Below are 24,143 nucleotides of genomic sequence, written 5' to 3' on the forward strand. Positions count from 1 at the left end.
GACCTCAGCATACCCAAACAGTAAATAATAATACACGGTACTGCCTGGTGCTATTTACCTGAGTAATTCCTAAACTTAGCTCTACTATTACAGGCAACTGTACCTACAATGATACCACTCAGGATCTGGATTGGGTTCAGCAAGCATTGTATACCAGTGTGATCATAGACCAGCTCAATCAAAATCTTCCTCCCTCCCGATATGGTAAGCAATGAATAGAGCTTTGGGGAGCAAGGCTTCACGTATCTGCAAAATCTCTGACAATTCAAAACCATTCTTTGTTCTTACTGGTAAGGAGCTTGGTGATAATTCAATTGCTGCCTGAGGTTTAGAAGAACTAAGCAAATCAATTTCATTTCTTTAGATGTCGTCCTTGAGTTATTAAATTATTTTAAAATGTAATTGCATTGGAAGAGTTATTTCTGTGCTATGATCAAGTCATAGTTCGCAAGTATGTGGAAGGTGTCAGTCAGGAAACCTGTAAGGAAGAAACCAAGTCTCTTTGCAAGAGCAACTGTATTTTCTGGGTGAATCCTAACCCTAGCTTCAGACCGAATATAAAGTGAAGAGAGGTTTTTGCCTTTATTCATTCATTCCAAAGATTTTTATTGTTTATCTACATTTCAACTAAAATTTGTAATGGAAGTTTTGATAGCTGCTTGAAAGAATTCACCATATCTTATATATCTCCAGATATTTATATTTGTGTCGTAGGATGCTATATTGCCCTCATTCTTTTCTGTCTTTTCTTTGTTTTCTTAGTTATATGAACTAAGTAGACAATAAGCCTTCAGTGAATAAGAATCCCATGTTATGATTCTTCTGAGTCTGTACACATAAATGATACCTCTTAACTTATAAAATGACACTTGCCTTTTAAAAATAATTATTTTCTTAATGCCTTTTTTAGGTCTATTAGAGAACATATTACCCAAATGAGAAATCCAAGTAAAATTGCTGAATCATTGTGCCTGTGGACCAAAACAAATGCTCAAACCTTCTTCTCAGGAAAGCTGAACAATGCTTACCACCAAAGCCCAAAGCTAAAATGCCAATTAACCTTTTTTTTTTTTTTTTTTTGGCAACTCTAGCTCCAGTGCGTGTTGTGCACTCTTTGTCAAAGTTCATGAAATATTTAGTAATTCCAAGTAATCTAGAAAAGAGTAAATACAAATAAAATATGTTGCTTTGTGCATGTGATGTTATTCTGATATTTTAGACAGCTATATAATAAATTGCGACTTCACGTGGCCTGGCTTCTGTATGGAATCATAACACAGACCCATAGCCCAGCAACCAAAAAATAAACTTTCACAGGGAGCGCTAATCTTTACTTATGTTTCTAGAAGAACATCAAAAAAGAGCTATTTAATAATACACAGCAACACTTGTCAAATTCCTTTCCTCCTTCCCCTACTTCTCTTCTGCATAGCTTCTCCGAGCTTAAAACCCCAAATGGACTCCACAGTCCCAGGCATAATGATTTTCCCGGTTTCTCATATCCTGCAATCTATAAGCAGATCAGCTTATCTTCTCTGGCTTTGTTCTTCCTCCACTCTCTGGGCTTCTAGGGCCTTATCTTTCTTCTAATTCGTCATCGGAAAATATCCAGGAACCAGGCTAGAAAGGATTCTCCTTTAGATAGGGAGAGGAATATGGTAGAAAAGATTTTAAAAAACAAATTATGTCCGTACCACACACAGTAAATAGAACTAGGACAGAAGAGAATCAGGCAGCTCTGTAGGTTTTGGCTATGTGTGGTAGAAAATCAAAGTCCTGTTAATACATCAACTTAATTATCTAGATATTTCAGTGATATTAATATTCAGGCAAAAATCACTGCCTTATTTTCCCAATTAAATTAATCATGTGGCATAGATCCCTCCGTAGCATAATTTAAGTACTAATGGCACACAAGTTTTCATCTCAGAGGTCAACAAATAAAAGTGTACAGCCTGTTTTTACGCAGCCCACAAGTCAGGACTATTTTTTACATTTTTTTAAATCATTGCAAAAAAGTAAAAAGAAGAATAATATTTTGTGACCCAGGAAAATTATGTGCCCTTCAAATTTCAGGGTTCATAAATATTGGTTGTGTTGGAGTAAAGTCTCGCCCATTCATTTACCGTTGAGCCATCATCAGCACGGGTTTGAACTTCCTGGATTCACTTGTACATGAGTTTTCTTCCACATCCACCGTTCCGGAGAGAGCAGACCAATCCCACTTCTTTCTCCTCCTCCTCAGCCTATTCAGTGTGAAAACGATGAGGGTGAAGACCTTTATGATAATCCATTTCCACTTAATGAATAGTAAATATATTTTCTCTTCCTTATGATTTTTCACAATAATATTCCCTTTTCTCTACTTACTTTATTGTAAAAATACAGTATATAATACCTACAACATATAGAATATGTATTTATTGACTTCATGTTATCAACAAGGATCCCAGTCAACAGTAGGCTATTGGTAGTTAAGTTTTGGGAGAGTAAAAAGTTATATGTGGGTTTCCAACTGCGTGGGGGTTCAGTGGCTCTAGCTCCATGTTGCCTGAGGGTCAACGGTCCATGCTGTTTGAGGCTACTTTTGTGCTATGACTACAGAGATGAGTAAAGACAGAGACCATATGACCTACAAAGTCTAAAATATTTACTATCTGGCCTTTAATACAAAAACCTGACCCCTGCTTTTCTCACAAAACTCGAGTCTTATTTGGTTCAGGAAGTTACTCTGGTGTCTGCTTAATATTTAGACAGCTAAAGGTCACTATATGTATCTAACATGAACTTTTTTATCCTATGAAAAATAGATCAGCACAGAATTATTTGCCCTGAAAAACTGCAAGCCTCAAAATGACTAGATCTATGAAGAAAGTGCATATTTATAGAAGAAATATAGCCCTGGATGCTCTGGATACTATTTTCATTTCTATTAAAACAGAACCATGGACTTTTTAAAATTGTTGTTATTACAGCAAATTTAGTTAGCAGTTAGGCCAGAACTCACTTGCCAGAATGGCTACCTGTACTCTTCAATTGGATCCCAAGTGTCTTTCTGTTCATCATTGAAGAAGGTGTCCAACTATTTTCTATTAAGTAAATGGTGGTTTCAGGGTGGGCACCGTGGCTCACACCTGTAATCTCAGCACTTTGGGAGGCCAAGGCGGGTGAATCACCTGAGGTCAGGAGTTCAAGACCAGCCTGGTCAACATGGTGAAACTCCATTTCTACTAAAAATACAAACGTTAGCTGGGCATGGTGGTGTGTGCCTATGATCCCAGCTACTCAGGAGGCTGAGGCAGGAGAATTGCTTAAGCCCAGGAGGTGGAGGCTGCAGTGAGCTGAGATCGTGCCACTGCACCCCAGCCTGGGCAGCAGAGTGAGACCATGCAAAAAAAAAAAAGGGGGGGGGCTTTCCTTCTCCCACAATACTTCGCGCTCTTCCTTTCCAGCTTGGACCCGGCAGAATGGCTCCCACAAAGAAGGGTGGCGAGAAGAAAAAGGGCCGTTCTGCCATCAACGAGGTGGTGACCCGAGAATACACCATCAACATTCACAAGCGCATCCATGGAGTGGGCTTCAAGAAGCGTGCCCCTCGGGCATTCAAAGAGATTCGGAAATTTGCCAGGAAGGAGATGGGAACTCCAGATGTGCGCATTGATACCAGGCTCAACAAAGCTGCCTGGGCCAAAGGAATAAGGAATGTCCCATACCGAATCCGTGTGCGGCTGTCCAGAAAACGTAATGAGGATGAAGATTCACCAAATAAGCTCTATACTTTGGTTACCTATGTACATGTTACCACTTTCAAAAATCTACAGACAGTCAATGTGGATGAGAACTAATCGCTGATCATCAAATACATCGAATAAAGTTATAAAATTGAAAGAAAAAAAAAAAAAGATGGTTCTAGTCTACCGTGACCTGGAGATGGCTGGCTGCACTGCATGCAGAGGTGGTAAAGAAAAGAGCGCAAGCTAAGTCATCTGCACTTCCTTCCAGAAGAAAAGTACCATGTAGCCACTGAATATATTAGAAAATATAGAGGCTCTGCTCATATTACAATACTGAAATCCTACACTAAGTACATTTTAAATTATAAAGTCATTCCTCTCTGTTTTTTTCTTTCTCGCCTCACTTTTGCTTCCTTCTCTTAATTTGCGTTTTGAACGTCTCAAATCCTGTTCTTATTTCATGTAGAAGCCAGGCTCACTCCCTATACACTGTCTCCCTCTCCTTGTCTTCTTAAGTCACTTGAAAACACTCACTTACCCAGTCTTAGAGGTAAAAGTACCCTGAGGACTTCAAGGTTACCAAACGCAAAAGCTGTCTTTTATTTATCTCACACTCAGTATACTGAGAGCACAGAATGAAAATTTCAGTTGTACAGATCTGCCTGTGTTTAGAAGTGTTTCTAAAAAGCAATAGGACTTCTTATGACATTTAAAAAATTACTCAGTTAATAGCCTTGTTTATTCCAGGATAGCAGGCAGAAATGCACTGTTAAAGCTGATAAAACAAAAGATAAACACAAAATAAATTATTATTAATGTGTTTGAAAAGCTAAAACCACTGGTAAGCATTAAGTGCTTGGTGTAGAAAGGGAGACATTTGAAGTTATCAAAGCAAAAAGTCCTGAAGTCAAAGAGAAAGAAGCTCCCGTTTAAAGAATAGTTGAAGCTACTACTTTTAAGTGGCATAAATTTTGAAGTCATGGAAAAAGACATAGAAGAAACCAAAATGTTGAGAAGCTGACAGCTGAAGGGGAAGGAATAATTGTTGAGGCCTGAGCAATGAATTAGAAAGTTCCGGGAGCACAACTTTGAGAGATCAATTAACGCAAACTATCCAAGTTATCCAAGTCCCTGAAGTACAAACTTATCCTTTGCATTAAGTAGTTTAGTCATTACAGTACACAAACACACATGTGTGCACACAGGCCCCTTTCTTCCCAACTTATTTGCTTCAAAAATAAGTCTGCAGTTTGATGAAACAGACTGCTTCTGGTCTTAATCTGGTAGACAGGAGGCAGGCGACATGGTCCAGGTTTGGAGAATATGTCAGAAAAGCAGCAGTCAGTCCTGACCTAACTACCTACCAACTGTGTAACTTTAGACAGGTGTTATGGGCTGAACCATGTCCCCCAAAATCTATACATTGAGGCCCTAAACTCCAATTACTCAGACTGTGGTTTTATTTGGAGATAGGGCCCTCAAAGAGGTGACTAAGTTAAAATCAATCCTTTAAGGTAAGCCCTAATCTATTCTGACTGATGTCCTTATAAGAAAATAATATTTACACACATAAAGAGATGCAAGGGACATGCACAGAGAAGAAAAGCCATATGAGGACATGAGAAGGCAGTCACTTTCATATCAAGGACAGAGGTCTCAGGGGGAACCAACCCTGTGTCTTAGGAGGAACCACCTTGATCTTGGACTTCCAGCCCCCAGAACTAAGGAAAAATCAATTTCTGTTGCGGAAGCCACCCAGTGTGTGGTACTTTGTTATGGCAGCTTGAGAAGATTGATTCACCCAGTAACCAAAACAGAATCTCCCTGAGGGGAGGCATTTTTCCCCTTTTGTCAGCAGCTGTATTCTCAGCAATTTGAACAGTCCCTGGCAGTAACAAGCTCTCGCTATGCATTTATCGAATGGACGAATGAATGGGTGAAGCATCTATTTTCTCATCTGTACAGACAGAACCATCATAGTCCTATTGCACCAGTTCCTGGTAAGTAACAGAGGGAACCTATATGTACATATTTCTTTTATCTACAAAAGACCACACTAGAAGTATTTTTCATATTGCCCCATCACCATTATCACAGCAGTATGTGAATCACAAATTTTCCAAATCTCAGTTTCATTGCAAAGTGGATATGAGAGAATTGTTTGTCTCAGAGAGGTTGTGGGGAAAAAAATGAATTATCAATTATTATCTGGAAAGAATGTAAGAGTTTTTAGATTTTAGAATTATAAACATTATTATGTGTATTCTGGGGCTCCGATGACACATGAGTTCAGGACATTTAGTTGTCAACACACCTCAAAGCAGTGCAAGGGCTTCTTGAAATTGTCTGTGTCTCATAACTGTTTATTCAGATGCACCGAAAAAACAATTATGGAACACAGGCAATTGGAAATCTCCATAAAACAGGGGTCATTTTCACAAATATTACTGTATTTATTGCACCCAAGTGTATTTTAGTATAACACTTGTAATAATGTAAAATTGCCCTCTGTTTTATAGGTAATGCTACTCAGTGATGCTAAGGGGAAAGAAATCCCAAATCTGCAAGCTAGGCATTTTTTCAGCATTCAAAATATGACCACAAGAAGTATCATGACAATTTAATTGCTTCAAAATCATATTCTGAGATATACAGTTCATAATTTTAAAGCAATTTATCACGTTCAACCCTGGAATTACTAGCCCACAGTTTCTTGGATTCTGTCATATTTTTTGCCACTTGAAATTACTAAGGTTAATTTGATTTTAGTAAAGCGAGTGAGATTTAGAGACAGACATTTGGAATTTCATTTCCCTTTCTACCACTCTTGATTTCCAGTGATGGGAAAATTGTGTTAAACCCTTGGAGCTTCAGTTTCCTTATCTGTAAAACTCAGTATAATGATGTCAACTACACTCATTACAAACATAAGCTTTGGAGGTAGACAACGACCGAGATGTAAATCCTGGCTTTTCTCTCACTAGCCATGAACTGAGACACACTAATCCATGAACATTTCTGGGTCTTGAGGTCTTCATTTGGCAGGTTGTCACACACAAAGTATAATTTGGTGATATGGTTAGGCTTTGTGTCCCCACCCAAATCTCATCTGGAATTGTAATCTCCAGGTGTTGAGGGAGAGACCTTGCGGGAGGTGATTAGATCATAAGGGCAGTTTCCCCCATGCTATTCTTGTGATAGTGAAGGAGTTCTCATGAGATCTGACTGTTTTTTAAATGGCAGCTTCCCCTGGGCTTTTCCCCTTCTCTCTCCTGCTACCTTGTGAAGAGGTACCTGCTTCCCTTTGCCTATTGCCACAATTGTAAGTTTCCTGAGGCCTCCAGCCACGCAGGACTGTGAGTCAACTAAACATCTTTCCTTTATAAACTACCCAGTCTCCAGTATTTCTTTACAGCAGTGTGAAAACGGATTGATACATTTGGCATCACATAGAGGGACTCAGCCGAAGGGGAAAGGGGGAGACAATATCCTCTGCTTATTGAGCCTTGTGACCTGGCATGGCTGCCCATAAGAAGGAGTGGGGTTTTACCCATTAAGATGTAATCCTCTCTCAGACCATGTGCTCACCCTTAGAAGCCCCACTCCTAATTCACACAAAGCATTATGTTGCCCAACTTTGCTGTGTACCTGTCTCTCTTTATATCTGTTCAACTTTGAGGATGAAATAAGATACATGTGTAAAACACCTGCCCATGCTGGTGTGCCCCACATTAGCTGCTGGCTGTGACACTCAACCCCCTCCTTTCCATACTCATTGCCAGTGCCCAAAGCAGTTCAGCTTCTGATAATTTCTTTCCACAGCAGCTTCTTCAGCCTCCCAATAGGTCCTTTGCCTCCATTGCAACCCTAATTCATTCTCATTCATTGAGACAATGTAAAGGTGATGTGCCATGCCTGCTGGGATCCTGAATGGCCTGTCCAGATCTCTGAGTGTGGTTTATGGGGTCCTCTGTCATTGTTTGTGTCTGCCCAACTCCACCAGCCCAAGCTCTCTGCTCAGCAGACCCCTGACCAACCCACCTTCCTGACTCTGTGCCTTTGAGCAGTGAGTGTCCGGCATGTCTTTCCACCCATTTCCTTTCCTGACCAGCCACTACTCACTTTTCAAGGTTCACCTTCCATCACGTATTTCCAGATGTGTGCCCTATACCAGCTCTTTTACCTTGCCCACTCCTACCCCAAAGTAATTTGCCTAAAGCCACACAGCAAGTGGTGAAACTCAGATTTGAACCTCAAGCTACCTGATTCCAATTTCCTCAGTCCTTCCATTGTGCTGTCCTGCTTCCTTTTATACAGTAAACTTGATTCTGATTGGTTTAACAGTGCCTCTGATTTCCATTCATTAAGCAGAGCTGAGGATGAATTGGGCCAGACCAACTTTCTCTAAAGACCTGGTTTTTAACCTCTAACATGTAATGTATCACACATTACTAGAATCGTTTACTCTTCTTGTCTCTTCCACCCGACTGTTTGAATCCTGAGTTGGAACCCAAGGTCCTGGCATGCAGTAGGCACCCAACAACTGACTGTGCAGCGCTGACACCTAGAGGTACCATTCACCTTGACTGCACTTTCTGGAGTTGTGCAGTGCACAACTTGCATAACCATGCATCATGGCCTTAAGCCATAGTTTCTTGGGATAACTGGCCCCATATGAGGTGGCAGGACATGAAGCTGTTGTGTTGTATTGGGATGGTGCTTCCTTGTCTAGTGCATTACCTGTGAGTGAATTGAAGGAAAATTAAGTCACTTAGACTGAGGATTTTAATAACTTGCTTAAGGCTTAGTAATGTTCTTGGCTGTAATTTCTCAGAAATGAATTTTCCACCGATAGGAAGCTCTCTTATGGAGGCTTGGCCTGACCTCACATATAATGTGGACTCCTGTCATGACCCAGGACTGGCACCAAGAGCACCCAAGGGGATTTAGTGGGAATGCCAGTGTTTGAAAACCAAGAACGTCTGGGAGCCTTTCTTTGATATCACAAGAAGGCAGAGGAGGAAGACAACTTGAAAACTGTTATAAAATTTTCCCTCATTACAACCCTACATGATAAGTCTTTTCCTCATCACACAGAGAAGTTGATGCTCAGCTCCTGCTGAGCTGGTTCTTCTTAAGTCATTTATTCAAAACCATACAACAAAAAAATAGTGAAGTCCTATTTGCCCCCCAAGCTACTTGACTCCATTTTCATCTTTCTTCCCATTGCACCGCTCTTCTTCCCCTTATGCATCAAAATACATTCTGATTAGTTTAATGGTGCCTCTGATTTCAGTTCATTAATTATAGCTGAGGTTAAACTGGGCCCAAAATTTGCCTCCAGTTCTCCATGGGAAGAATAGTCAGTGTTTAAAGAGAAGCAAAAGAATTCATTGTCTGCCATTCCTATCACTTCCATTTCAGCAAATATTTCATTTGGTCTTTAATGAGCACTGTACTTGGAGTTTCTCCTCTAGCCTGTTAAATGTCCCTGTTTCATAGCCTGACTTCAGAAGCATTCAAGAAAATCTTTGAGCCAAAATGTTAGCAGGTCTCACTGCCTTTCTTTTCCTTCCAGGTCACAGTAACTATCACAATAGCAATGAGGACAGCATTTTTGAACATGGATCTCCTTTACCTGAATCACTAAAGGACCCCCTTTTGGCGAAAGTCAGTCTGAATGATGTACCATCTTTCCAGGGCTGAGGTGGAATGACCGCTGGAGCTCCACAGGACTCCCTTTAGTCATTCAGAATCACTGTAACTTAAAAGGTAGAAGAAAACTCTGAAGAGTTGCCATAGTTTAAATAAAATTTAGGGGAAAAATAGCAGAAGAAATCATCTTAATTTAACATACAAAGAGCTATACTTCTGTTCTATCCAATTAGCAGTGCTCAATATTATTAAAATCTGTTGACAAAAAAAGTAGCAGATGCTCCATTTTCCTTGATGTTAATTAATGAAGCTTTTACCTCTAAAAATTTGAGGAAACCGGATCTTTTATAATCAAATAGCTTTCGCCTACACAAAATCTACGTCTGGAAAAACATGTAAGTGTGTCAATATTCAAAAGGGATAATTATCCTTTGAGTTCTCCAGATCTTCATTTCTCTTTCTTAGTGTTCCAACTCCAAACAGGCAGCAGTTTCCACTGAAATAAACGGTGATAATAATTACGTGGTGGAAGTTACCATTTATCTCTGGCTGACTCTTTTATGGCAGGGATGGCTCATTGGCAGTGCTATAAAATTAAAAGATTATAATAATCTTAACAAGATACTCCACCGATTTTCAACCTATGGAGAAGAGTTTGTGTGAATGTTGATTTTCTAGCTTTTAAATCAGAGAAAATTTTGAACATAAACAAAAGTAAACCCCCAATTATCCATTACCCAGCTTCAATAATTATCAACGCCTGGACATTCTTACTTCGTTTATGACTCTTTCCACTTCCCTGTCCTTCCATTATACCATTTCATGCATAAGCATTTCAGCATGGATCACTGAAGATAAGGATTCTTTATTTAAACACAAGTAAGCCTTGACCTAAAAGATAAAAATGTCTATTTCCTGTCCATTTGCTACATGCTACAGATGCACAGAAACAAGCTACAGTTTCTCAAGCAACTGATATTTGAGATGGGGTCTGAGCATAGGCGGGAGTTAGCTTGACAGGGAGGAGAAGGCTAACTGGCATCATGGGCACCACATGGGCAAAGCTTTAGAGGCAAGCAAAGACAATGGCACAGTTAAGGAAACACTGGAGGACTTAGCCATTCTATGTCTTGATATTTTCATCCAGTAAGTTGCTTCTTATATTCTCTCTGAGGTTCCCACATCCACGCATCAGAAGATAGTCCTTACATGTTTTCAGTCATTACTTAAATCAAACTAATTTAAGCCACCTTGAGGCCTATAACACTGCTCCCGAACTAGCTGATGGTTAAAATTAACTAGGGCAACTTGAAAAAATGCATATTCTTGGGTCTCAATTGCAAACATTCTGCACCAATAGCCTGATTGTAGGATTCCAGGAAATCTGCATTTCTTTCAGAGTTCTCCAGGTGATTCCCGTGGTCAGCCAGCTTTGGGAATCACTGATCCATCTGATATGAATCCATCCTTGCCTCCCTGAGATTACTAGAAGGCAAAGATTCTGAATCCTGGGAAATTCTGACATGGAAGCATTTCAGCTTTGAACCTACAGACACTTATTTGCATAAGTCTGAAGTTTTAAAAATTTAAGTAGTCTTATCTTCTAATGTCATGTCAGCAGTAGATGTTTGTGACTGGTGCTTCATGATAACCACAGAAAGCTGGAGACCCAATGTTTTGGTAAATTTGAGGGAAAAAACCAATGGCAAGGAAATGCTATGGTTTTCATCAGTTTTTCCTTGTTTATAACTATATAAATACAGTCAACCCTTGAAAAACAGGGGCTTAAACTTTGAGCATCCACTTATAGGTAAGTATTTTTTTCAAACAAATGTGGATAGAAAATAGAATATTCAAGTGGTGTGAAACCCGCTGATATGGAGAACTGATTTTTGTAGACATCGGTTCCACAGGGCCAACTGTGGGACTTTATGTGAGAATTTTAGTATATAACGGGGTCCTGGAATCAATCCCTTGCATATACCAAGGGGCAACTGTAAATGTTAAAACAGCCTGGGGTCAGAAAACAGTTGACTCAGGGAACTAATTTAATTGTGGAAACGTATAGCCGTGGCCTGTAAGGAAATAACAGACACACCACCCGTAATTACAGTAGCATAAATAAGAATTTTCCAACTGATATGAGCCAAGTTCATTAGAGTATCTAATTCAGCCTGGGGACAAGGTCAGGAAGAGGTTTCTCTAGCAACCGATATTTAAGATGAGTTTTAGCAAATGCAGGAGATAGCTTGATGGGGAGGAAAGGACTAGCTAGCATCATAGGCACTGCATGGACAAAGCTTTGGAGGCAAGAAAAGATAATGGCACTGTTAAGAAAAAATTGGTAAAACTTAAGCGTTCTATGCCTTGATATTTACATCCACAAAAGGGCATAACAACAGTCCCTACCTCTTAGGGGAGTCATGAAGATCGGATTAGTTACTTAGCACAGTGTTTAAAACGGTGAACTGTCAAGTACTACGGGCTCAATTAACGTCAGCTAGTGTTATCCATTGTTTATTTTATATGGTATCAGAATGTGTGGGGAAAAGATGCAAATATGTAATTCAAATATCATTTTTATAAAAGTCTCAAATCAAAAACTCGAGAGAACGATGCTATTAAAAACAAAAGCCAACTGCGCGCCACGGAGCACTAAACAGCAGGGGCAAGAAGTGACGGTTTGTACCATTTTTAAAAATTGAACTTTTTTTTCACAGAATGACATGTTTGTGTGAGAGTTCAGATATGATTCATGGCACGAAAATGACATTTGAGGTGCCTCTGATCGCCTCTGCCTGAAGAATACGAGTTAGTGTTAGAGCGTGCAGCTGGGTCTTTTCACTCCTGATTCAGGAGGGGACAGAAGGGAAAAGGCCAGGGCTTTCTGTGCACAGGCAGCAATTATACCCTGAAACCCAGAGCCTGACAGTCGCTGCTCCTGGGCAATCGACACTGCTTCCTGCTGCTGGCTGCTGAATGCCACAGAGGTGATGGGGCCTGAAGGGAGCGAGTGAACAGGTGGTAATTATGACTGACACAATGTCGGCCTGCGCAGACATGTAACCACCGAACAAAACACGCAGTTAGCTAACAAGAGATCGGTGGAAGGTTTTTTGCTGGCACTGTGTCTCCTGTCTGACACTTCTGAAATTGGAGGGAGGGAGGGGGAGGCGTTGTAAGCCTCGGTATTCAGAAGTATAATAGGCCAACTGAGCTGAAGGGAGAATGCTTAACATTTGTTCCTTTTGCAGCGATTATATCAGCCACTGTTTTCATGTTGATTTGGCCATAGTGCTCTTTGCTCACAGTTTTTCCTTTTGAAAATGTGTCCTTTGGATCCTTTCTTTGATACAGCACAGCTTTCACGCACACCCAGCATTTTGAGCAATTTTCAAACTGTTCATGTATTTCTGGGTATTACAGTTCCTACTATATACAAAAGAGGTTTGATAGTACAGGCCGTCTTTTTCTCCCTCTGCCTTGAAGGTCCTGTGGATATACTTTGTCCCATTCTACATATGAAGAAAAGAAATATTGGGGTGTGTTCTCCCATCTGTACTTCTTTTGGTTCTTGTAAAGTTGGTGGGCATCACTTCTGACGAATGTCAGCAGCTGAGTCTAAAATAAAACAGTAACGCATTCTAGAATGTCCAACAAGTGCATTTGAAGATGACTCTACAAGATTTCTTCCTCACACTAGTTTTCCTTCAAAAATGTTGTGGTCATCTCATCCCCTGTGCTAGTTTATCTGGTGAAGCCAATCCTAAGTCCCATTCATTGGTATTGATGCCATGTGACTGAACTCCAGCTTATATTCCAGGGTCCTCTCATAGCACATCATATGCTAAAGAAAATGGTTTTAGGTTCTTCTCTAAAATACCAGACTTAGTTCCATCTACATGGCAACATGACACCAAACAGCTATTTGGAGAAGAATGAATGTGTCTCTGGGTGTGGACAATAGTTTATTTATTAGCCCCTTTTTCACTTTTTGTCCTGTCCAGAGAATAATCCAATCAAAATCTACCTGAAATAATTAGCATGTTTTTGTCCCAATAATAACAAAAGTTAAAATACAATTTTATTCTTTTCCAATTCAGTTTGGAACTTTCCATCTTGTGGGTGCATCATGTTACAGTAAAAATTTTAAAAAGACATGTTCACAGCTCTTCGTGGAGTAGCGGTGGCAGAGGAGGTCATGCTAATCTATTGCTAGTGAATACTTTGTAGATCCATCCCAATTAAACTTCAGTTTCTTACTGTAAACTGTAAGTACCAAAATCTTTCTGCAAAACATCCCTTGAATTATGTTTTTCTTTAGGTTCTTATGTTTGGGGCAGCGTTTCTCTGAATCTCTCCCACCCGTTTGTCTTTTGCTTTTAAGGAGGAGCCTTCATTTTCTACCCACCAACTCTCAGTAGACTTTCAAGTTCTTTCTTTAATACTTTGCTTTATTCCCTCAAAATCAACTTTATTAGCTACTTTCTATCACTGTGTAAAGATAACCACCAAATTTCTAACTTAAACTTGACATACAGATGGGTTTTTAATTGGATATATTTCCTTTATCTCAGATAAACATGTTTCAAAAAAGTTCTTCTCATGTGTCCCAATTATCACTGCTAACTGAAATTAGTTCTGTCTGTTGATTCTACTATTTTCTCATATTCTTTCAAGCTTACCACCATTGGCATTACCTTTGATGCTTTCTGTTATTTTATTCTTCTATTCTTACACTTACTGTATCAGAGATTTGTAGTTTGAAAGAAACCTGGAAATTAAGACCAATACTTCTACAACAGAGAAAACTTCCGCCCAAATAAAGTCAGCTATCAAAGAATGCCCCAACCCTCTCAGACCTAGCAACAGAACTGGGACTCATTCATCCATGTAACGAGTATTTCTAGAACATATGCGGTGGGCCAGGAGCTGTCTTAGGTGCTGTGAATACAAATAGGAATATGAATCCCTGACTTCTCTGTACTGAAGATCTAGTTCAGGAGATAAGTCAAAAACAGATAACTAAAGAATAATTTGTATAAGGGCAGCAAGGAAGTGGACAGGGAATTATTATATGAGGTTTATGTAAGAACATCTTAGGGTGAGAGAAGGGGAAGGCCAAGAGAGAGGCAGAAATTCATTATTCTCTTTCTTCTGACCTATCTCTCATACTTATCATACTAGACAAATCTTCCTAATACAACACAATTAATGTGACAGCTCCAAAACTGCTTAGGGACAATTGACATTGGTGAAGCCAGAGGATTTACATAATAAACCATGTTTTTATTTTTATTGTATCTTTATTCGAGGGTGACTTGAAGTTGCATTTTATATAGCTGTTTTATTGATTAAACAAGTTCAATTCTGTATTATGCAAATAGAAATAAGCTTTGTATTTTCTATTACATTCCTTTCAAATAGTTTCCTGGACTTACTTTTTCCTGATGGTGAATAAAATGTCTATTCATCTTTTGGGGTCAAATGGCCCCTTCAGGTGGCCTTGTTGGGCAAGACATCTTTTAAGATGGCTCCCGGTTGACATCTTCTGTTGGACCCTTGTCTTGTCTGGAGACAGGCCCTCTACCCTGCTGCTGGAAGTGTACCTCTCATTGAGAAATCAGGTCACTCTTTCTTAGCCAGCTTCTACCAGTAGGCACGTTTACAGAGTCCCTGAGTGCTCCAAACTCCAAGAGGTGTGGCAAGCTCCCTACTTGTTCCTGTGAAGCTCTCTCCTTCAATTGGCTTTAGGGAAGAAGACACATGTCCCCGTCACTGCCAGGGGTGGTGAAGAATGTACAGCATATTGACCACTGTCTCTGAGCGGTCCTCATGATCAGCATCTCCGACCTCTATTTGGAAGGCTGGATCACAATCCACTAGCATGAAGCAGATGGGTCTCATACTGGGAGATACTTGATACCTATTATATTGTCTTCAGCTTCTGAGGCCTCAATGGAATGAAACAGAGACCTCAGGAGGAATCACAGTTAGCATACTATTATATAGGAGGAAATTCTACTCTAGCTGGAATAGACTTAAGGGACTTCTGTTTTTATCTGTTATTTGGGGTGATTCGTGGTGGAACAACATCATGTTGAGGGCAGCCAAAACACCTTCCCCCAACCACGGCCAAGCAGCCCTTGATGAACAACTCAACATCAGTTCCATAACTCCCCTGCTGAGAAAATTATTACAACACGCTTTTCTTATCAGGAGCAAAGTCTTGGGAGCAAATTATTTTACCAAAGTCTATGGGTCTACCTAATTCAACCAGGCCTAAGTATCCAACTTTATTCCCAATTCTCTACAATATGGAATCTTCTCCTTCTTTCTTGAAGTGTATCTAGTATAAATTGTCTAAATGGGCATACGAGTATCCTTCAAAATGCCTTCCTCTCCATCATGTATTTGGATTCACAATGAAGACCATTTGCTAATAAGTGAATAAAGGATGGATAAAATGCCTTTATTCAAACCAACAGTCATCACATTATCAAGAACTAGAGACATAGATTTGAATAGGGGTTTTATTGGACATTTTTTAAGATACAGGCATTCAAAAGTTGAAGTTTCCAAGGAAATACTTTGGGGCCAGGGCTCTCGGCAGTGGATTCCAAGGTTACACTCATGGCCTATACAGCATAAAAACATAAATAATTAGCTTAACTGGTAGATCTCCTTATATCATTAATGTTATAGGAGAAATTCAAGACAGATCAATGAAAGACCCAGAGTCTTACTTTGTTTAGTGATTTTGAAGTGCATGAAAAGTGGGCTACGACAAACACAGTAGGTGAGATATTGGAGTGGAATTATAATTCTTAGCTTCAAAAAGACATATCCTAGAGTTAAAACTATTTAGGAGAAGAGAGTAAGGTGAGGCCAAAAAGGGGGTTTATGGCCTTTGAGTTTTGCAATTCAAGCCATAGGCCAGGCATGGTGGCTCATGCCTGTAATCCCAGCACTTTGGGAGGCTGAGGCGGGTGGATCACCTCAGGTCAGGAGTTCAAGACCAGCCTGGACAACATGGAGAAAGCCCGTCTTTACTAAAAATACAAAAAAATTAGCCGGGCGTGGTGGTGGGCACCTGTAATCCAGCTACTCGGGTGGCTGAGGCAGGAGAATCACTTGAACCTGGAGGTGGAGGTTGCAGTGAGCCAAGATTGTGCCACTACATTCAACGTGGGTAACAGAGCAAGACTCTGTCTCCCAAAATAAATAAAGAAACAAATAAATAAACAAAATTCAAGCCATATATTAAATACACTACATGCCACATGATAGAAAATTACAAGGACCTCAGACAAACATTTTAATTTCGGAAAGCTCATAGTAAGTCAATGTGAGGATGTGGAACAGCAGCTCCTGGCGAGCCAAGGGCCTCCTGCTCCTGGCCCTGAGAGCCAGGGAGGGCTGCATCTGGGTGCCTCCATCTGTTCTTCCGCCAGGCTGCCGGATTCCACCCGCACACCATGCCGTCCGCTATCCTATGCTCCCTGGCACAACTTGGCTTGCAAGTTCTACGAAAATAAACTTTAAAGTGCAAAAGTCAGGGCTAAAAAAAGTTTCTCAGATATCAAATGGGCATCTTTTTCAGCTGAAAGTATCAAATATAAATGATGGCCCAGAAGAAATTTCCTTTAAAACAGACTAACAAGAGAAAACGTTCTGCCAGTTTTCATCATCTTGTTCTTCACTACCCCCAAACATTTGGAAAATGATATAGATCTTCTGTGGGAAGAAGCCACTGGCTGTATTTGCTTTGTACTAATGGAACTTATGTTTCTGTATTTCTCTAAAAGTGAGGAGATTGTCTTCAGTTAAACAAGTAGGTAAGGGAGGGTGTACCCACAGTTCTAGTTGCAGAAACAGTTGAATGATAATTAAATAACAAGTCAGACAGATGATACTATAGAAAGTAGGTCTTGAAATTAGTTGTTTCATCTGCACATCACTGTGTGTCTTCGTTGCAGCACAGCTGAAGTTGGCTGACCAACTTGATCTTTCTGAGTTTCAACTACACTTTCCGCAAAATAGCAGTATTTGTTTTCCAGGGTGGTAAGGAGTAAGCAATCTCTTTGAACATGTCTGTTGTAGATATTTTACTGGTATTAGCATTCCTTATTTTCTCCCTTTACCAAAGGCACATGTGTAAGTGGATTACACATTTATAGGTGGGTCCTACCTCAGCTGGGCTTTTGTCTACCCCAGTGATTCTCAAACTGGCTGTACTTTATAACTGGTTGGGAAGATTTTTTTAAAAACTGTTGGCCACACCCCACTCCAGACCAATTAAATAAGATTCTCTGGGAGTGGGACCTAGGCACTGGTATGGTTTTTTGTGAGGTGTGTGTGTGTGTGTATGTGTGTATGACAGAGTCTGGCTCTGTCCCCAGGCTGGAGTGCAGTGGCGCCATCTCAGCTCACTGCAAGCTCCGCCTCCCAGGTTCACGCCATTCTCCTCCCTCAGCCTCCCGAGTAGCTGGGACTACAGGCGCCCGCCACCATGCCCGGCTAATTTTTTGTATTTTTAGTAGAGACGGGGTTCCACCGTGTTAGCCAGGAAGGTCTCGATCTCCTGACCTCGTGATCCACCCGCCTTGGCCTCCCAAAGTGCTGGGATTACAGGCGTGAGCCACCGCGCCCGGCCGGCACTGGTATGTTTTAAGTCTCCCAAGTGATTCTGATGTGACGCTGAGGTTGAGACCTGCTGACAAAATCTCTAAGCCCTTTCTCTGCAATGTAATTTGTTAGAATATTTGTTCCTCACTTTCTAATACAGTCGCTGGTAGCCGTGCAACATGGCCATGAAGCGCTTGGAGTGGGACTTAATTGTCTTAATTGTCACACACTAGAATGTACCACAAGTGTAAAATATGCTCCGGATTTCAAACACTTAATATAAAAAAAATGTAAAATACATCATCAATAATTTTTATAATGACTATTGAAATGATAATATTTTAGATATTTTAGGTTAAAGAAAATGTATTATTATAATTAATATGACTTATTCCTCTTCACTTCCTTATGAGGCTACTAGAAAATTTAAAATTACCTCTGTGCCATATGTGTTATAATTCTAGTGGACAGCTCTGCTCTAGATCAAGGATCTGAGACTGGAAGTATCCACCTCAGCTGGGAACGTATTAGAAATGCAAATTCTTAGGTAACACCCCAGACTTAACTGTGTCTGAGACTTAGAGTGTGGGTTCAGCAATCTGTTTTAATAAATCTTCCAGGGGATTTGATATGTGTTAAATTTGAGACCCACTGCCCTAGATAATTGTCAAATCACGCATGCCTTTTCAACTGAGTCTCTTTGTCCTCTTGCAATGGGTCTACAATTTGTTTAGGAATGAAATGCCAAGTGGCTCTCTTTACAGACCATCTGGAGACATCAGACATAAGGGAACACTGTACCCTAAGAGCTGCTTCTTCTTTATGGGTATATGGAAAACTTTTATTGACCTGAAAAAGAAAATATGTACTATTGTATTTAAATAAAATCTTAGACTTGATATTCTTGAATGTCTGTTAATATTTTTAATATTGTCTACCTAAATTTTGTTTAGAATCTGTTAAATAGATTAAATAAATCTGTTTAGAATCTTTGTATGGGAAACCATTAAAAAATAAAGTACATGGTACAGAATTTGTATGGCACTAGATATAATCATCAAGAAAGGTATGGATTGTTTCCCTTCGGAAGATGACATCCTTGGTCTCTGGCTTATTTACTGGCTCCCTGAACTATATGTTTATGCTCATAAGCTCTGTCTGCTTTCTCCAAAGCATGTTAAATCTCATCTGCCAAAGCCTTTGTTATCTCTCTTTCAAAAAGGAAAAAGAAAATGATTCAAGGTCAAGTAGCTCCCACATCGCAAACAGTTTAACCTAATTTGCCTGAAAGGAGATTTGAATTCTCAAAAATAAGCCTAAATTGGAAGCTTGCAAATTAAACACTGACATTCAGTGAAAGGTAAGAGCTGTGTCCTTCTAAACAGAAAGAACGGGTATTCCAACCATCTCGGGAAGCTCTCAGGGTCACAAGAGGCCACCAGGCATTAAGAACCAGATGCTCTGCTGTGGCGTGAGGAGACTATCCCCAGGCACGCTAATGGGAAGGGCAGTAGCTGGACCTGACCACCGATGCAGAAGGAGAGCATGACAGACCCAAAATGGAGTTCCCCCAAGTGAAGGGAGACAAGAGATCAAACTCACTAATCCATAATTTGATCTAGATCATATTGCCTGGACTATTGCCACGTGCAAGTTAATAATCTGAGAACAATAAATAGAATGCAAGGAGTCCCCAGTCATAGCTCTACCCATCAAAACCTGTGGGTGTTGCAACTACAAAAAATTAGCAGGTCATGAAAATTCAGCCATATAAAAGAAAAACCATCTCACCTGAGTCCAGTGAAAATGACAATATCATCTACACTAAGTACAAAACACCATTAACATTGCTTTCGTTCTTTGAAAGATTCTTTTAGAGTATCAGCTAAGCAATGTAGAGTAAGAGTTAAAAACTCTTGAATCCGCCTGTCCTGGGTAGCAGACCCAGTTCTGCAACTTGCAAAGTATAGGACCTTGAGAAGTTAACTTCTGTAAGTGTCAGTTCTTACTTATAAAACTGTCTTGCTGCCATGTTTCCCATGCAGCTATTGATAAGATTAAAGGAGATTATTTTAAATGTTTAATCTGGTACCCAACACTTAGGCAGCACCCAATCGATGGTAGATATTACTTTAAGAGCTATTCCTAGCATCAATATAATCCCCTTGTTATGTCCAAAATGCATAGTCTCAAACGCATCCAAGAGAGAATCAGTATTTTTTTTAACTGTCTACTGTGCACAGGGCATTTCATGTTATTTTATCCTCACAACACACCTAAAAGGTAGACATTACTCTCTTCCTTTTATAGGTGGGATAAGAAAGCTCAAAGATATTAAACAACTTGCCTAAGACCACATGAGTAGAAAGAGAGAGAGGCAGAATTTATGCTCAAATCTAGTTGACCCTAAAATGTAGCCTTTTTATTGTACCATGTAGTCTACTTGGAATTCTTAACATTGAGGGAGAAAAAAACCCACTGTTGCTTTTCAGAGGGGAGGAGATATTTTTCTATTTTTATAGATAGTTTAGTTTTAACCAGAATGAGTAGAAGTGCATTATGTTCAGAAATTAGTAAAGTTTTTTCAGGTTTTATTTGGGTAGTCTGAGATTTAAGGCCCTCAAGCTCTGGGCTAATACTGAGTTCCACCCAATAGCAACAGAAAAACTAGTTCTCGAGAGATCTGACATATCAGAACAGATGCCCAGTTGCATATACATTTAATTTTAACAAATAGTTTTCATAACTATAGGATTTTCTATATTTATTAAAAAAAATCTGGCACATGAGAAAATATCAAATTGTGTTATTCCACCTCCATATGTGCCAGTTATCTATAAATATAGAAATGCAATAATTATCACTAAAACTGTTACTTGTTAAATTTTTAAAAACAGATAAATTATGAATATGGATTTGAAAAATAGCTTGAGTTAAGAAATGGATAAGAATCTAGAATCACTGGCTCTAACTCAGATGGGACCCTGAAAACCACCTAGTCCAGATTGCAATGTTTGAATGCATTCCACAAAGCAGTTTTTAGGCATTTGCTTAAACACCTCCAGTGACAGCAAGCTCACTATCTGTAAAGACTCTCTTTTGGGGTTGGATCCCATTATTTGTTGACACTGACTTCCTTATGTGAATGCAAATTCTGCTAATGTCAATGCTACCATGTATGGAGCCACCACAATATGGCAGGCATCCTATAAGCAGCATTTGATTCCTTACCTCCTGGAACCTTTAACACAATCTAATGAAATAGTCACATGTTCACACGAGACGTATTAATCAAGATGCTAAACGTGCCACAGCTAATAAGTGGCCTGGTCCTCCTGTGCACACCAGGGCTTACTGGTAGCATGTCACAAGTGGCATTGGAGCCAGCTTGACCCACTAAAGTAGGATAAGTCAAGTTCAATCCTGTTTCCACAGAAAACTTCCCCAAATACATGATAGACACCTGTCATGTCTCCATATGTATCCTCTTCTCTGGGTTAAACATGCCTAATCCGTCATCATTTTGTGCTCATGATAAAATTTTGCACTTTTTCACCTTTTTGGCAACTCTCACATTTCTAATTTGTTTGTTTTGTTTTCAAGCATTATGACCAAAACCAGATACGATACTCCAGGAATGACCCAAAGAATGAGGAATAGACACAGCCATCACATCCTCACTCTGGATACTCTCTAGTTCCATCAAGGCAAACTTCTAGTTTTTATTACAACTCCATATTGCCCTCAACTCTTACCATTTTTAGAATCAATAAACAACCCAAATCTCTCTTGTGGTTGGTGCTCCATCTAATGGCTCCTCTCATTCTAGAAAATTGTCTAACCTTGTGATTCACATGGGAGGTGACTCCTTTTTACATACTAACCTCCATGACTATTCCATTTGGCCTAGAGTGGTACTTAATCCAGGCCAAGTAAAATCCTCCTAAGAAACTTTTTTTCTGACTGAGGCAAGAAAATTCTTTCCTTTTTGTTGACTAAGCTAGAAATACATAAGTTCAAGAGTTGTTAGAGACCAGAGTTCCTCCCTTGTAGAGAAACTGAAAATGCACAAGGAGAATCAGAAACAAGACAAATTGAGAGATTTCCAAAAGCACTCAAGTTCTGAGGCCCCCAGGATTTGCTTACAATAGCCAAAATCCCCTCTTTTGTGTTTAAACAATGAAAGTTAGGTTTCTGTCACTGGCAAACCCAGGAATCCAGACTAATTCACTTCTACTATATCTCTGCTTAAATAACTGGTAGTTTGTATTCAAATAATAGAGCTAATATGTATTTAATATTTTTAAGATTCAGGCCATGTTTCCAGAGTATAAAAATATTTTGGGATCCTGTTTTTGTTATTCTTTCCAGCTACATATCATATATAAATTTGATTGCTTCATTATCAGACTCCTCCTCCAAGTAATTAACAAAAACAATAGCATAGGGCAAGGCTGTATGACAGACCCCAAGTCAGCCAGAAGACTCCTACATCAAAACTGAATTACTCTATCCATCAGCAATGTTCCTATGGCTTAGCTGTTCTATCAAGAACTGAGTTCAAGTGTGGATTTTCTACAGTGCCAGGCCCCAGGCACCAAAGACAAGCTTTCTTCTCTATAATTAAGTATTCCCATCACTGATGTGCCTTTCAGGATTGTAAAACATAATGGAAATAAATGACAATGTAATTTATAAATATCAAGCACTGGGTTAAATAGAGAAGATAAGTTTATGACTTGGAGAGATTGAGTTCTCATTCATAGATGAAGAACTTGAGCTTATCATCATGCAGTTTGCTAAGTGTTTGAACTTTTTAAATTTTAAAATAATGAAGGTGAAGAATTAAAATGCTTTTCAGTATCTATTGAAATAGTCAGACGGTTTTCCTTATTCAGCTATGTGCTTTTTCAATAAAAGAAAGCAATTCCTCTTTAATAATACTAGAACCAGAGCTAACTCATGATGGATTACCTGGGGGTGGAGGAAAGGGTATTAAAAGTGAGGAGAAGATGGTAAAAGTATAAGGAATATAACCAAAGATAAACTTAATGCATTTCAAAATAGCACAATGTCAGCTTTCTCTGGAATTTGCCTCCGTGCACAGGGAAACCATGAATGGGTTTTGCAGAGAGATAAGCTCGGGTACAAACCCCACCTTTCCCACCTGAACGTATAATGTCTACTTCACAGGGCTGTTGTGAGACATAAATGGTTATAGAATCTAAAGAATGTTGCCCAGTGCCAGGCCCATAGTAGTTTCTCAATAAATGTTACTTCTCTTTCCTCCCTACTTATTTCTTCTAATGATAATATGTAAACATACACAAAAATTCCCACATTCACTTTAAAGAAGTAGGCACAATTAATTTTACAAAATTAAATGTGGTATATGTGTACGATGGAATATTATTCAGTCTTTAAAAAGGGAGATAATTCTGACACATGCTACAACCTGGATGAACCTTGAGGACATCACTCCAAGTGAAATAAACCAGTCAAAAAACACAAACACTGTGTGATTCCACTTACACACAGTACCTAGAGTAGTAAAATTCATAAAGACAGAAAGTAGAATAGTAGTTACTAAGAGCTGAGGGAGGAAGGGAATGCAAAGTTGTAGTTTACTGGATATACAGTTTCATTTGGGGAGGATGAAGAAGTTCTGGGAATGGATGGTGGTGATGGTTGCACAACAATGTGAATGGACTTAATGCCACTGACCTGTAAAGGTGGTTAAAATGGTTGACTTTATGTTATGTATATCTTACTGCAATTTTGAAAATTACCTTTAAAAAAAGACTTTGTGGAGTTGATTCTTGTCAATTCTGAACTAAAGATTTAACCTATGGATTTCTAAGCCATATATTCTCCCATCTATAAAATCCCCAGAAAGGCCGAGGTCGGTTTTGTTAGAGGCCTGCAGTGCATCTTCTTGGCTGGAGCAGAGCACAGCATGAGTGCAGAGGCAGGGCCTGCTATGAAGGATTGGTGGCTTCATCCTTGTCCAAGAGCCTGCAATTTGCAGTGACCTATGGAGACGCCACTATTCTGAGCTCAGTGGGGCCGACCCTTGTAGCTCTCAATACCTTCACTTATGTCTGCCTCCTCAGTACTGATTCTGGG

The 24,143-nt window shown here is 39.6% G+C and overlaps 1 protein-coding gene across 1 annotated transcript; it reads left to right on the plus strand.

Moving 5' to 3' along the window:
• Positions 1-3,424: 3,424 nt before the first annotated feature.
• On the plus strand, positions 3,425-3,902 carry LOC107129465 (large ribosomal subunit protein eL31-like). The gene has a single exon (XM_045391343.2). It carries the CDS (start codon positions 3,468-3,470, stop codon positions 3,843-3,845), a length of 378 nt encoding a protein of 125 aa, XP_045247278.2. The 5' UTR covers positions 3,425-3,467; the 3' UTR covers positions 3,846-3,902.
• Positions 3,903-24,143: the final 20,241 nt, after the last annotated feature.

The sequence above is a fragment of the Macaca fascicularis genome, chromosome 4 (assembly GCF_037993035.2).
Source record: "Macaca fascicularis isolate 582-1 chromosome 4, T2T-MFA8v1.1".
In the NCBI taxonomy this organism is placed as follows: Eukaryota; Metazoa; Chordata; class Mammalia; order Primates; family Cercopithecidae; genus Macaca; species Macaca fascicularis.